The sequence below is a fragment of the Eleutherodactylus coqui genome, chromosome 1 (genome assembly GCF_035609145.1).
Source record: "Eleutherodactylus coqui strain aEleCoq1 chromosome 1, aEleCoq1.hap1, whole genome shotgun sequence".
NCBI classification, from domain to species: domain Eukaryota; kingdom Metazoa; phylum Chordata; class Amphibia; order Anura; family Eleutherodactylidae; genus Eleutherodactylus; species Eleutherodactylus coqui.
Window position 1 is genome coordinate 102,276,254 of NC_089837.1, and position 16,575 is coordinate 102,292,828.

Below are 16,575 nucleotides of genomic sequence, written 5' to 3' on the forward strand. Positions count from 1 at the left end.
CTGCTTCCTGCAGCAAAACAGCTAGAAATCCCTTTAAAGAGGTTGTCCCATGAGAGTAAAGCCACAGGATAGGAGATAACCAGCTGATCATTGAGGTCTGACCACTGACATCCCATCGATCAGAAGAATGGCGTTGGAAGCATCCCCAAATTAACGGAGCAATGGTTGCACATGTACACCACTGCGTCATTCATTTTACTGGACCAACCAGAAACAGCCAAGCTTTTGAACACTCTGTATTTGTAACCATCTCTCCATTTATTCAGGGATGCTAAAGACTCTGTTCTCCTGATCAGCAGCTGTAAAACACCCAACAATCAGCTAATTGTCCCCTATTGCATGGGCAGGGGAGAACAATTTCATGGGACAACCCCTTTAACCAAATCAAATCTTGCCCCTCCATTTAGTGAAAAGTGCTTACGAACACATTGGAATGGGGTTTACAGAAAACATTTTTTCTTACCTCCGATCACCTCCCACAGCTTAACCCGGCGGTCCATCCCACCTGTAGCCAGTAATCGGGAGCCTGGACTGAATCGCACTGCATTGACCTCTCCATCATGAGCATCCTTACAGAAACCAAAAAATAAAAAATGAAGCTGATGTACCATTTGTAGAGTACGACTGTCCTACTAGCAGTTTTATTTAAAGGGGTTACTTGGGACCTCGATGTTGATGGTCAATCCTCACGGTAGGTCATCAATATCAGATTAGTGGGGATCGGACTCCCGGCACCCTTATCCATCACCCGTTTTGAGGCTGCTGCCACATCATTGAATATCAGGGAAAGGAAAGCTGTGCCTGGTATCGCAGCTCAATCCAATTCACTTAGAGGACAGAGCGGCACAGAAGCCACGTGACCAGCTGGTCAATGGGGATGCCGGGAGTCAGATTCCCACCATTCTGATATGGATGACGTATCCCAAGGATAGGTCACAAAGTCCTGAAACCCCTTTAAAACACATGGAGGTAAAGTTGTGGAGAAAACAGTCTGACAGGATAAATACACAAGGATTGAGCAAAACACGAGGTCTCAGCTTAAAACGTCTGATCATGCAGCACACAGCATTCAGCCTCCACCCGGGTCTCCTTATCACTTACTATGTAGGATTGCTTCAGAAAACGCTTATCCTTTCACCTTGTGCAGATAAACGGCAGAGACAAGCCAATTATATCAGCAGCCGCCTTTTAAACCAACCACACATATCTTCAGTGTGACTGGATACAACTGGGGTTGCTGGGAGAAAAGTGGGTTGTAGCAGAATACCGGCGCCTCAGACCTTTTACTACTCATCACTGACCTCGGAAACCTTTTGGCCAATACTAGAGCAGCGAATTTACAGTATTTCATTGTAGATCATAATATTGTTATTCTCAGTGAGCAAAACAGTAATCTCGTAGATATGAAACCTACCGAACGACAAACAAAAAGAGAATTATGTTACAGGAAGCTTTTGAGGCAACTCGGGCCTCTTCGTCAGGCATAGAACTACATTTCTAAAGAAATGCATGTGTCTATATTACACACATTATATATGTATATAAAATGTTAAAACCAGAGACATGGCCCGATTGCTTCGCCTTTACCAGATTAATCACACCATGTCTGCGCTCTTTTGTGTATGAATACGTTTCTTCGTAGATGTTTAAGTAATGAAGAGGCCTAATTGGCCTCAAAAGCTTGCTGTAATTTAATTTCTTTGTCAACCATTAAAAAGGTATAATCATCAAGATTATTTTGCTCCTCGGAGACCAACATTATTTTGCTCTACTGGCTAACACGCCACAAAAAACTTTTTTCTTTTTTACCCACTGTACATCATAAGACAGACAACAACATAAAAAGCAGCTACTTACAAATGAGTGGAGAGCCGTAACTGGAACACGAACTTCCCGGGTCCCTCCTGCCTGAACATCTACACAGTCTTGTGAGGCTGGAAAAGAAGATATAGACCTCCTCCTAGAAGGCAACACACCAATATTAACATATTAAAGGCCAGCCCTTAAGCCTCAGCACAAGGAATATAAAAGGAGGTATACTACTATTCAAAGCTATACAATAGACAGCCATGCCCACTACTGAAAGCAAATACAATGAGCAACACAAATAGGTAGACAACCCACAATGGACAAAAGCAGCCATCTCTCATACCAGTTCGACTATATCCAATGCCAAGAACACCCAGTCTATATTTTATATACTGCATCTGCCTTGAATGTCCTTTTACATGGCAAGATAAGAGTAATAATGGGATAGTTTTGGTTATTCACTGGATCCTAACAGCACCTCTAGCCTTCTGCCACTGCCTTCTATTCAGCAAATTGTACAATGTCTGTTTATACCAAACAATGCAGCAGGAGGTGAACAATGATTTTCAGGTTCGCATGAGACCTCCGATCATTGATAACCTAACACCGATTGTTCATTCACAGTGCGCATCACAATCGTGCAACCCACTCAATCTGGGGACTATTCGCATGATAATTGCTACATGTAGAAGGGCCTTAAGTAACATTAATAGACCACTATGGCTTGTTCTGGTTCTCAGACAACTTTATTACTGCTTTTCACATATCTGGACTGAAGAACTACTGTAAATATGTAACCAACAAGCACAAGAGTAGTAATCTGTTCTCATTGGAAGAAATGTGGCAAGTTATAAAGATACTGGAAATGCCAATGACATAAATGGTCACTGCTGGTACATTTCAGCAACAAGCAGGCAAGTAGTGTCTGCATGTGTGCTATACTACTAAAGTAGATTTGTGTGGTTTGTAAATTAAGGAAAGTCACTACACATTTCCTGCACTTACTGAGCCAGTCATTCAGAATAAATCAAATGGTGCCTTTGTGAAAGATGCTGAGGGTTACAATATATAAAAGCACACACATACACTATTATAGGTCCCCATTTCTTTGCTTATAGTGACCAAAAACCTGTGAAACCCCCATTGATCTTGAGAGCGAAGGGGCTGAAGCACTGATTTAGCAGGTGGTTCTTTTATCATCTTCCCCTGCACATTGGTTCTCCTGGCCACCCAACTGTGCAGGGAACGGACGGCGGCCCAATGTACATGGCCAGGGTGCTGGTATGCATGGGGGAAAAGCTGAAAGAGCTACGGTGCTAAATCAGCATTGTGGTACCTTCAGTCTCAGGAAAAGTGGAGATCCCAGAGGTCGGACCTTTACTGATGGCATAGACTAGCAATATACCATCACTTTTTAAGATGGTAATAGCTCTTTAAAGTGGTTTTCCCCACCACTACCATATATCGTGTATTTATAATCAGCCTGGGTCCTAGCAGTCAGACCCCCTACCCATGATACAGTTATAAGACAGCCTTCAGTTATACTGTCCGAAAGAGTTCTGCAGCTTTCGAATATACTTTGCATCTTAATTCCTCACCATTTCGAGATTGGTCAGCGATTAGAAAGAATCCTTCTCATATCCAGAGACTGAAAACCTGACCAAGCATTAAGCTTCACACAGCTGGTAGTCTACTACAATTGTATCCAGTAGCCCTGTGAGAGATACAGAGTTCCAGCCTGATACTTTTCTTGTTTATAGTGATACGTTGTTGCTATTATACTTTTTTTTTGACTGGATACAATTGTAGCAAACTCACCCGTTAACAGTAGAGACCAAATACTTCTCTCACCCTGTGGATGTAAATAAATATAGGCCAATTCTGATTAACTGACATCAAAAGGAGAAATCTTAAAATGGTGAGGCAATGACAAAGTACATTAGAAAGATGTATAACCATCACATTTAGTAAAGCTTTAAATACACTACCCTACCAAAAGTAATTGAACACCCGAGCAAGTATGTTATTGCTTAGCGGGGCCTCCCTCGGCCCTAATGACATCAGATACACTTCAGCTGGTATTTCCCTCCATTTATCCAGCAAATGTCTGGCGAGTTCTCTCAAAGAAGCTGCATCGATTAATCTGCAATGGTGCAAGGAGTCTTTGGACAGTTGAGCAATGGAAGAGGTTTCATGGCGTGACAAATCACACTACTTAATTTTCAGATCAGATGATGTACCTGGGTGTGGAGGAGGCCTGGGGAATGCATTTTGTTCTACTATGGTCTAAGGATGTTTTACGTGGCATGGTCTCAGTCCGTTGGTTGTAGTGACAAGAACCATGACCACGGAGGTGGACCCTGACATACTAGACAATAATGTGCTAATGACAATGTGGTAATACTCTGGGAATGGTCAGCAATACTTCTAACAAGACAACGTGCCTGGTCACAAATCCAAATGGTGTTTTAGGTTGGTTTGAGGATATGGATATTCCCAGATTCGACTGGCCTGCAGGATCCTGACCTGAACCCTACTGAACATCTTTGGGACAAACTAGAATGTTGAGTCAAGAAATATGAACAGCATTCATCTTCTTTCGAAAAACATCACTAGACATTTGCAGGGTGAATGGAGGGAAAATAAATAAATAGTACTTTTCATTCTTGCTCAAGTGTCTTTATGGTAGGACAGTGTACATATAATCCTGAGTTTGTAGCGTAACAAAAAGGAGGCAGATGTGAAACCATCGTGTCTTACAGAATATATGGGTCAAAGTGCAGAAAGTGAGAGGAGAGGGAAGCGTCACCTGGAAGTGTCAGAATGATGGCCCAAGAGGGGAGACTCAGACAAGCTGTAAGGACAGTTCATAGGTCGCCGAGGCACAGGAATAGCAGGGAGAGGGAGGTAAGAGACAACACATAATATAGAAATTAACTCTTGAGCATTAAAACAACACACAAAGCTTCTCATCTTAGTGGCATCCAACCAGGACACGCGCCGAGGCATGGTAAACAGAGCAGGGACCCAGAGCAAGGAAACTGAGATACTTTTACTAAAGCAAGTCATTGTCTAGTTGCTAAAAAAGCCTATCCAAAAGGAAAACCTGTCTGGGCATAAAGGGAAAGTCAGAGGGGGTTACCCATGTGACCAGATCAGCCAGTCACTGACCTCAGTGGTCTCTTGCCATTCACTTTTCAAGCCAGCAATAAGCCACATCAGTCACATGGGTATATGGGCTTGTCACGGCTGCAACAATATAAACAAAGCCTAACGGGGAGGGCAAGAGTCTCAGGAGATGGAACCGGTGAGTATAGCTTCTTTTAGCGTCTTCACTTTATTCTTTAAATAGTACCTTTCCAAGGGACGATGCAGGTGGAAAGTGAATTTTGAGTTAGAACGCCCTTTTCTAAATAAAGATTTGAACGCTTGTACAGAAAGCTAAAGCCAGCTGCAGAACAGCATGAAGGTGATGTGTTGGCCCCAGATACAGACAAGTTCTCTTTAACATATACCGATTATTAGAACTGGGCCATGCAATTCAGATAATCTGTGTGTATTAAAGGGTATCTGTTACCTCCTTTCAGCCCTCAAGCTTAGCTTATATGGCTGAATGTAAGTGATCCATGAAGTCCGTGGATATCATTTTAATACTTACCTTTCCTGTTGTAATTCGCTACTGAATGCATTGAGCAGCAGCTTCCAGCGCTCACAACAGGGAAATAACAGGGAAGGTAAGAAGACACATCCCCAGACTCCATGAGTCACCTACTTACAGCCCATAAGCTTATCGGATAGGGCTAATAGTAGGTGACAGATTCCCTTTCAGGAATTGATGTGCATGCAATTCCCTCATGTAAAATAAAGTATTTTGATATTTTTTTAGTATTTCCTTAGCTTCGTTAAAGAAATTAAAAAATTGAAAAAAAAGAAAAATCAAAAATGATTTTGGCAAAAAAAACCCCATCAAAATGTTATTTTAGGCCATATGGCCCAACCCTAATATACCAAATACAAATCAACTCCTGTTTACTTTACCTACACTGGCCATAGTGAGTAGCCAAGAAGCATACATGTACAGTGAAATGGGTTGCAATTGAGATGCACTTTCCCGTATGGACTGTTGTGCAACTTTAAAAGCCAAAAAAACCCATGCAACAGAAGGACTTAAAAAAACAACAAACACTCCATTCAATGCAACAAAAATCTGCATAGACTGGGGCCATGTTGCTCCAACAGCGCTTGGTGTCCATTATTTCTTTTTTTTTTGTTTTTACATACACACAAAAACACACTCTTGGTCAAAAAAAAAAAAAAAGGAAAGAAAAATCAAGCACCTAGAAGGAGTCAGAATCAAATGAAACTTTCTCTGTGCGATTGTAACATTTATATAAGGGATTACAATATCTGAGCGAAAGGACAATTTATTGAGGAGAACTGAACACGTGAAGGGAGGATCTAGAACCCTGTTGTAGCACCTCTAGCTTGGATACAAGATGTGATACGAGTGGGCATGGAGGCTCTAGTACTCTGTAGTACTGCCTCTAGCTTGGATACAAGATGTGATACAGCATGGAGGATCTAGAACCCTGTTGTACCGCCTCTAGCTTGGATACAAGATGTAATGCAGGCAGGCATGGAGGCTCTAGTACCCTGCTGTACTGCCTCTAGCTTGGATACAAGATGTGATACAGGTGGGCATGGAGGCTCTAGTACCCTGTTGTAGCGCCTCTAGCTTGGATACAAGATGTAATACAGGCAGGCATGGAGGCTCTAGTACCCTGTTGTACCGCCTCTTGCTTGGATACAAGCTTTGATATGGGCAGGTATGGAGGCTCTAGTACCCGGATGTACCGCCTCTAACTTGGATGTAAGATGTGATACGGGCGGGCACAGAGGCTCTAGAACCCTGTTGTACCGCTTCTAGCTTGGATACAAGCTGTGATACGGGCGGGCATGGAGGCTCTAGTACCCTGCTGGGTCGTCTCTAGATTGAATGTAAGCTATGATATGGACTGGCATGGAGGTGTACAGGTTATATATGATGTCCCGTGACATTTCACTCCACATTTGCTGTAACCGAGCCTCTAGATTGTGTAGACTGTCAATGTTGGGGTCCCAGATGGTCCCATACATGTTATATCGGTGATAAATCTAGCGAACGAGCAGCCACAGAAGTGTGACATTCCTGTGACCCCCTTGTGTGAGGTACCCCTGAGGTGCTCAACCCTGGGTCTCCAGACACAGCAGTCATCAGCGCCCAAACAAAACCTGGATTTGTAGTTGAAAATAACCCGGTTTCATCGTTCATGACACCACTGCAAACAGAGGCAACAGTGGGTGGGTGTCAAGGCAGTATACGTAATGAGCTCCTTGAGACCAAGTGGTCTTGAGCCTGGAAATGGTTCCGACACACACAGGGGCCTGTAATGATGGTGCCCCCTGTCTCTAGATAGCGAATAATGAAACAGTTGGAGCTGTTCATGCTTGTCAGACGATCCTCTCTACTGGTGGTCTGTCGAGGGCATCCTGAGCCCGGTTGCCTTGTGCACGTTCCCTCATGCATCCACTGGTCCCAACACCTCCTAACAGTCCGGTCAGAACAGCCCAGGTAAAGGGCAATTCATCGATCTGACCATCCAGCTTCTCGCATTCCAACCATCCAGTTGACTGTTAACTGGGAGAAATCTCTTGGGTTGCATCATAGAGGTGTCTAGTGTCAGGCAGCACAGCAGTAAATTACAGAATTTCTTTAATAATCCTCCATAAATCAGCACTAAAAAGGCAACGTTTCAGCCCCTAATCGGGGGCTTTTTTCAAGCCTCCAAGTGCCAAGGTCTACACAAGTGGAAGAAGAGGTCACTACACACAAGTAGCCTCTGAGAGCCTTTTTATAGGCAGAGGGTGGAACCACCTTTAGGGCCTTAAGTGGCAAGACAGTTCATCTAATCACGCCACAAGTCATATTTGTAATGTTGAGATGTAACTGCATGCAGACTTCTAGGTGCTTGATTTTTTTGACGAGAGTGTTCTGTATCAATAACCTGCATACTTAACGTTGCCATTACTTTTGTCTGCATTAGTTATGTCCTTTGCACTATTAATTTTTGTTACCTTGCAATGACCATAAAGAGACAGCACACGGACGCATCTCCTTGTGCTGTCTGATGCAAGTCGTCTCGAGTTTCTCGGCCACACCTCACATTACAGCTATGTACCTTTCAAGTACTTTTACACGGGGTGACTATGCTTTCACACAGGAGCGTTAGTCGTTCAGAGAGTAGAGGCTGAGCGTGCCGGAGATCTATTATGCCCATCCACCTCCATTCACTGCAAACAGGCAGTCGTTCATACATGAACAGCAGCCTGTTTACACGGGCCGATAGCGGTTTGGCATTTAGTGACCGACAAGTGAACACTACTGTTAGTGCCGTGTATACAGAACTATCAGCGCTTGAATTTGCCGTTTCCAGCATTTATTCAGGCAATAAATCGCCCCATGTAAAGGTACCTTTAAGTAGTTTTTAACCCTTTCCTACCCTGTACATTTTTCTATACATTTTGTGAAATTCGCTTTAAGTGCAACCTGCACAAAAACTGCACCAAAGTTGTGGCTCCTGTAGGTGGTATAACGTTAGACAAATTCATCATCCAGCATTATCTACTGTAATAACACTCCAATAAGGCTGGCTGGTCCACGTTTATGCTATTAGACAAAATTAGTATATCTGCCCTACTGTGAGTCAGTTTCATGGTATGACTGAAAAAACCCCACAAAAGCTTAACAGATGCATATTAAGGTAATTGCACATGTTCATTAGCATGTGAATTTACCATACTATGTGTCACACACACTCAAAGTTGAGCCAACAAAAGCAAAAAAATAAACAAAAAACACGAGAAGGTGGGGACAACTAAGCTAATTTGACCCACAACAAAATGATACAAATGACTTGTGGACAATTAACGGTGTTGAACCACAACGCTGTCATCACTGTTGGATAGTAAGGAGAGCTGCTACCAATAGAACACAACCAGATTCTGTGCAGAGATCTCAGAGGTTTGGTGTGCTCTTCAGCAAGTAGACATGTAAAACACGTAAAAATAGTGCTAGGAAGACATGAGAAAAACTAAGTACACCCTCTTTGAATCCTATAGTTTTATGTATCAGCACATAAAAAAAATCTGGTCTTTAGAAAGTCTTAAAATTAAGCAAATACACATGATAAAATTATAGTGTCATTATTTAAAAAAACACTAGGCCAAAATGCAGAAGCAGTGTGTGAAAACTAAGTACACCCCATGAATCAATAGCTTGTAGAACCACCTTCAGAAGCAAAACCTTGAAGTAATCGTTTCCTGCATAACTATCCGTCTCCCACATAATTTTGGCCCACTCTTCTGTACAATGTTGCTTCAGTTCATTGATACTTGTTGGCAATTTTTTTTTATGCACAGCTCTCTTAAGGTCCTGCCTTGGATTGAGCTATGGACTTTGGCTGGGCCCTTGCAACACCTTGATTCTTTTTTCCAGCCATTCTGATGTAGATTGTCAGGTGCACTTGGGATCATCATCTTGTTATATGACCCAGTTTCATCCAGGCTTTAGTTTTTGCCTAGATTGCCTCACATTTGACTCTACTTTATGAACTCTTCTATATACCAGTCGACTCAATGACTGCAAGGTACTCCGGTCTTGTGGCTGCAAAACAAGCCCAAATCATCACCACTTCACTACCGTGGTTGACAGTTGGTATGAAGGGTTTGTGCCACACGTCGCACTGGACATATTATGGGCAAACGTCTCCACTTTTATATAGCCTGTCCACAGGACATTGTTTCAGAAGTCTTGCGGTTTGTTCAGATGCAACTTTGCAAACTTGAGCCATGATCTTTTTAGAAAGAGAAGGCCTTCTCCTGGCAACCCTTCCAAACAAGCCATATTTGTTCAGCCTTTTTCTAATTGTACTGTCATGAACATTTAACATGCTAACTGAGGCCTTTAGAGTTTGATGTAGCTCGAGTTTTTGCAATTCCTCTGAGCAATGAATGGTCTGATCTTGGGGCTGGGATATTCACCCCTGGGAAGACCATCAACTGTCGTGAATGGTTTTAACTTGTAAATAAGGTTTCTCACTGTACAGTGATGGACTCCAAATTCTTTGAAATAGCCCGACAACCCTTTTCAGATTGATAAGCAGCAACAATATGTTCCCCTAAGAACACTGCTCATGTTTTTTCTCCTTGGCATTGCGTTACCACACACCTGAATGCTCCAGACCAGCAAAACCAACAAAATGGCTGCTTTTCTAGAGGTGGTCACACTTGTTGATGCTCTAATCAAATGCCCTTGATTAATTGATCATCTGACTGCTACTTATCCTCTTAATTGCTATGGAAGCAGTAATTGTGCACCTAATTTTTCAGATAACGTTGAACCAAGTTTTTGTTAAATAAACAGTGGAACAGTAAAATTTGTGATGTGCTGTAGTTCATTTGTGGTTGAATTTATTTAAATTTTATGACCCCCTGACCATGGGCATTGCAAAGTCCCGCGGCAGATCTCCGCCACAGGAGCTGCCGTCCCGGGAGCAGGAGCCGCACACGAATCTCTGCTGGTCGGCCTAATCTAATAGATAGGCTGACCGTGGAGAATTAGGGCAATGATTCTCCGCTCATGAACATGGGGCCGGTGCTTACCATAGCAGTTTACCGCCGGCGAAATCACGCCCGTGGACAGGCACCCTCAGACCTTCTAAGGACCAGACTTTTTGTTATGTCCCGATACGTAAAACCATAGAATTCAAAGGCGGCGTACTTAGTTTTTCTCATTACTTTACTTACACGGCTAACGACAGTTAGCCAACTATATTTTACAGGCTACTTCTCGGCAAAGAGCTGCACTCCACAAATCATCATCCAGACAACATATCAAGACTTGCTAAAAATGTGTGGAAATTCCAAGACTGTGCAACATCAATATAGGAAGGCGAAAACCTACCCGAACATATTAGTGATAGAATCCAGAAGGCCTCCTACGGCGGGCTGAGAGAGTCTCTTACTAGAGGGAGAGGGAGCACAGGAATAAACCAAGTGATCATTATGGTCCAAACCTGAAAACATCTTAGTTGTCAATATGACAGTCAAATGGGACAAGGACTCGTGGGATGACATACAGCTACAGAGCAAACCAATATAAAAGGGTGAATTCATAACATCAGGTCTTAAGAATTAGTATGGTGGGTAAGTAGATGTGGGAGTCAAAAGGAGCAATGAAAACAAGAACGGAAAGCAAAGACTAAAAGTTTACAAGTCCAATGGCCAATTCAAGAAAAAGGACTGAGACACAAGTTGTAATGGTTACTAAACTCCATTTCTACAGGAAAGTAGAAAAAAAATAAATAAACTTTCTCCAAGCTGACCCACACCTCTCATCTCTTCTTAAGATGGTCATGTCGGATTTAGATTCTAAACACCCTCTCCTCACCCAATGGAACTGTTAGAAGTCTATCAGGCTGCCAACATACACATTAACAAGTTTGACCAACACGTACCTAATCGGGAAAATCCACTCAAAGATGATCTTCCGGCATATCAATGAGCCAGGTTAGAATATTACATAGGTGGAGTCAGAGAGTTCAAACCTCCACCAAAATGTTCTACTCTATGGAGAACCAATACCCATCCAGCAGCACTCAGAGTCACATCATAGGAAAGCTCTTTCTGCATGAAAGATCATTTAATGATCACATTCCATTTGCTTTGCCATTCAGGTCAAGTCTTGGCCTGCACTTATGTTCCTATGACATGTCAGATGATCATTTTTGGCTGGATTGGTGTTCTGTAGTTCCATCAAGCTGTAGGGTTGCTCCTCTAAGAGGCGGTACAGCATTTTAGGAAGTTTAACAGATTGAAATTGCAGTAAAAGGCTAAAATCAAGACAACACTAGGGAAAATGAATCTGCACCGTTGTCACAAGTGGCAAAAAGGCAGAGATGGAGAACGCAATACATGAATTTTGACAAGAGCTTCTTAATAATCCTAGCAATTCCTTGCCCACCCATGTTAGGCAAAGCAAGTAGCTTTCTTCCAGTGCCTTGCATATATTTTATGGCACTGAAACAAGGATATCGGACCTTTTCTAAAACACAAAACACTGGTTAATAAAGTGCTTGTTAGAGGGGCACACAAAGGTTAAACACAAAGCAGTGGGCACATGAGTCCTTTATGCCAGCATTCATCATGCAATCTGATATTTGGGGTACATTGGGCAGCCATGAAAAGTAGCACACCAGAAAATAAGACGCAAGCGCAAATCATCATAATGCTTCATTAAGGTGCATTAACAGTAGGCGATTTTCTCGCACGATTTCTGTGTATTGTGAGATGCACAGAACCTCATGGGAAAAGAGCCTATTCCAAAGGGTCTATTTAAATGTGCAAATTTTCTCTTGCAGTGTATCTGCAGGATAGGAGTGATTCTGTTTAGGAATTGGCCACTCTTCCGCATGGGAGCAAAATTACATCACACGAACATGTGAGTTTCATGTAAGTGTGATTTTCTCTTTTTAGGCCGCCTGCAGATGGCCGGGTCGGATCCGGCTGCGAGAATTCTCGCAGCAGGACCCGACCCAAGCGTCTGCATAGAGAGCAGCGCGGGCACTCACCTCTCCCGCGGCCCCAGCTCTTTCATGTGACGGCTGCTGGGCAGCTGGCGCATGCGTAGAGCGGAGCCAGCGGCCGGGGAGTGACGTTTCTGTGCGGGGCTCTGCGAGACCGCACAGAAATAGAGCGTGACGCGATTTGTTTGCCGCGTGAGATTTCGCGCGGCCGTCTGCATAGGATTGCGTTTGTTAACGCAATCCTATGGCAGCTTCCAGGGGCGGAAATTCCGCGGGAATTTCCGCCCATCTGCAGGCGGCATTACTTTTAGAATAACGTGCAATTTCCACAAATATGAAAAGTCCAATTATAGCAATTGGGCTTTAAAAAGACACCCAAACAAACAAAAAAAAAAAAACACGCATCGCACTTGCGTATCATGGTTTTGCAAGGGTGATATACTAAGGACTGCTATTGCACTTGCCTGTGTAAATGTACCCTAATAAAAGAGGATTTTCTAGCTGTCATTTCTGAATAATTTCCCACTGTATTCTAGTTGGTTGCTGAGAAACAAGGGCTGGATGATTGGACTCTGGATTAAAAGGCATTCATGGTTTCCATCTCTAGTTACACACGTAGTAAGGGAACTAACCTGGATATTCGTCCCGGGACTGGAGGGGCAGGCACGTCCCCTGAGGGCTCTGCATTATCATTCAATACTTCAATATCATCATCTCTGCAGGACGGGAAAGGACACAAGCAGTTAGGCAGCCAAAGACATTACATCCACGCAGCTTCTAGGTTAAGAACCACCATTAAAGTCAAACTGACAAACAGAAGGAGGTTAATAGCCAAATCCAAAGCAGGGGAAGCTAAAAGAGGGAGAGGTCTGCATTGCATATGAGCAGGAGGTGGGAACCTGGTGGGTATTTCATATAGTGTGAGCGGTCCGGGGATCATGTTGGCCCGCCACCATCCACAGTAAAGAGGCATTCATTCATTCATAGATGAATGATGGCCTAGTTAAAACTGAACTATGCAATGCGAGACCAACAATCATTTAATGGTCTGCATCAAAGATCCGATCAATGATTCATTGCTGATCGTTCTTTCACTACATGAGTTCGGACTGCACAATTATCGTACACACCGTACGATCTAACAAGCGATTTTCACAATAATCGCGCCATGTAAAAGGGGCTTTACACACGCAGACTTAATAGGTCAACTATTTAAAGACATTAATGCTACGAGTACCATAGCTGCTGTGCATATTTGAAGTGGGGGGATTCTTACCAATACAGAAAAAAACCCCAAAACTTTGGCCAATGCTCCATGCACACTTATGTACTATTAACATACAGGCCAATGTGCTGGATTACAGATATACGCCACTACATTACAGAGTGGTTAAAAAGAATTAAGTTAGAATCGCTCCTATTAGCTCTATCCCAGATTCCTGATTATCAGACAGTTATGTGCCAGACTATCAGATGATAGGGACCACATCCAAGGGAACACATTGTATCTTGTGTGATATATTGATGATTTTTTAAGGAGTTTTCTGCACATTATGAATACAGCGGTGCATTCAGATAAGAACAAATCGTGCGTCCACAGCAATCGTCTTCTGCTGCACAAGTACTGGCGTCACTCTGGATTATGGACCCAAGTGTGTATCTACCAGTCACTACTCTTAGGATGCCTTAACTTGAATGGGGTCATACACATGAGCGATGTTTTCCTGCATGGTCCTGCGATGTAATGGAGGAAACAAATCGCGGCACGTTCTATCTTGTGCGTGTTCTCGCATCGCAGTGCATATTGTTTTCAATGGGGCTGGCGGCAGAATTGCACTACGTGCTAAGAGCATGTGATGCAATGTGAGGTCTTCCACTGAAAACAATGGGAGAAACTCTGTGATCCGCTGTGCGATATCAGGATTCACAGCCCAATATCACAATCGCCAGTGTAAAGTTAGCCCTGGGCCTAATGTCCATGTGCGGATTTGATTTGCGGAATCCGCATGGGTCACCCGCACAGAAGATTCGCAATTCAAAGTGCCCTTAGGGAAGCATTGGCATCTGCAAGTAAATTTAAGCATGTGGATTTGATTTTCGGACCGTTTGCAGATTCTGTTTGGACGGGCTCAATAGAAGTCAATGGATGCGGACGATCCACAAATACAATTGCGGATGCACTGCGGATTTGAAGGGTAAGATCAATTAGGGAGGTGGGCTTGTGGATTTTTTCTACGTGGATGACCCGCAGTGCGCCCGCATACATCCGCGAGGGGGGAAAAAATAAATAAACGCATTCGCAAGCATTTAAAAATAATTTCTGCACTGGCACGCAAGTCTTCCGCTGCGGAAATCCACGCATGCCGTGGACATGAGGCCTTAATAAAAGGTCTCTCACAGGTCTACTGACCCAAACTCACTGCATCGAAGGGGTCTATGATACAGCCAGTGCGTGTCAGTAGACCCATGGTTGGCCAAGGTCGCTCATCTGTATGTGGAAGCGACGTTAGTCTATATAGCACATAATGCTATACTGACCAGCAAACCCTAGGAACACTGCAGTCTCTGTAGATTAGCAGGAGGCACTAGTAGCATGTAACAAAGGAATAAAGACGTATATACATGGGGCGGCTTGGATAAAGCAAAAAAGGCACCAAAAACCACATTGGAAGAAAGCATGCACTATTGCAGTAAAATATTCAGTTTTTACTGCATCCAAATTACCCCATGTGCATGAATGATAATGACGTGGTAGTAGGGCAATAGGACATGATCGTGGCCAGTAGACAATGGCATGTCAGTCTGTACAATTACAGTCTGGCTGTGGGTGTGACATCTATTCTGTAGGCCTGCCACTCGATTGCAAGTGACTACAGCAAATTCTGCGTTGCCACATCTGTGCCATCCGTAATGCTTACTAGCTTCAAGCATCAGCAGCTGATTCACACAGACCACAGCCGGGTACCCAGCTGTACTCTTCAGGCATTCAGTGCCCAATAGCCAACATTATATGGATGCCTGGGCACCACCACCTGTAGGGACTGGGCTACATAGTATGTAAGGCTAAAAAAAAGACATATGTCCACTTTGGCCCATTACCCCTCAATGGTGATCCAGAGGAAGGCAGAAAAACCCACAATGAGATAGAAGCCAATTTTCCTCATTTGGGGCCCGGAACTCCTCTTTTTTTGGTGATCAGAAGGATTTTTTTTCCCATGACACAAATTGCCAGTTTTTTCCCCCTTATTCTTCTGGATCAACTCCTTTAGGGTCAGAGACCTCAATAATAGTAGGGGGGCAGCATTAATTTAAATATAATGTGAATATTTAGTTTCAACAGTATAAATGATATACTGTATATAGAAATAGTCAGAACAAGACTTATCTAATGCTAACCATTCTAATATGGCTGCAGTAACTGGTTAAATACAATGGTAATAATAACTAGACACCGGTTAACAGGAATGAAAGACAGGTTACCTTTTCTTGGAGTCAAAAAGGAATTTTTCCTGTGACAAGAATTGGCCGATAGGATCCAGGGATTTTTACCTTCGTCTGGATCAAAACCTTTAGGCCCCGTACATTTGGCAAGTAGATTGAATACCACTTTGTGATGTTTGTAAGCTTAGTGTAGGGACTTGCAAGACAATGAGGACCCTTGACACTGGTTACCAACTTGCATGTTTTGTTCAAAATACCAACTAATACCCCATGTTTGTTATTTCTGCATGACGTCATGTGACATAGAATAAGCAGGACAGGTGTAACCACTGTCATAAGCACAAACTGGAGCCAGGTGCCCCCCCCCCACGACTAGTAATAACTTCCATGGCCTTAGCCTTTAGGCAGGCAGCACTGAGAAAGAGCAGCGCAGCAAAGCTAAGATTACATGCTGGACCTGCGGCTTTTTTTAACCATTATTATGTAACCGAGTTTCATTATATTTCGACATCAGCTCAACTTGTTCTTCCAGAAAACCCATGAAGGAAGGTAGGAGATTACAATAAGCATTAACCTACAGTTCCTAGATCTACAGTAACCTGGGCAAAGTAATCCTACTCACTGTTCCACAGTCACAGGTTCCTTGGCTGCTTCAGCCAACTCTTTCTGTAGTCGGGCCTGCCTCCTCCTGAAAACAGAGCAA

At 43.3% G+C, this 16,575-nt stretch overlaps 1 protein-coding gene and 1 non-coding gene across 5 annotated transcripts in view; both read right to left on the reverse strand.

Moving 5' to 3' along the window:
- ATG16L1 (autophagy related 16 like 1) overlaps positions 1–16,575 on the reverse strand; it is a 42,929-nt gene that overhangs the window by 14,664 nt on the left and 11,690 nt on the right. Inside the window, exons 6-11 of one of the 4 annotated variants that reach the window (XM_066598244.1) lie at positions 16,495–16,560; positions 13,064–13,147; positions 10,811–10,870; positions 4,619–4,663; positions 1,858–1,960; positions 464–569 (exon numbers count right to left, since the gene is read on the reverse strand). In XM_066598244.1, coding sequence (XP_066454341.1) covers positions 464–569; positions 1,858–1,960; positions 4,619–4,663; positions 10,811–10,870; positions 13,064–13,147; positions 16,495–16,560 — 464 coding nt within the window. The remainder of the gene's footprint in view (positions 1–463; positions 570–1,857; positions 1,961–4,618; positions 4,664–10,810; positions 10,871–13,063; positions 13,148–16,494; positions 16,561–16,575) is intronic. The other 3 variants (XM_066598245.1, XM_066598246.1, XM_066598247.1) reach the window with 3 other exon arrangements.
- On the reverse strand, positions 1,030–1,302 carry LOC136594592 (small Cajal body-specific RNA 6). The gene has a single exon (XR_010788594.1). It is a non-coding gene; the product is annotated as a small Cajal body-specific RNA 6 (non-coding RNA).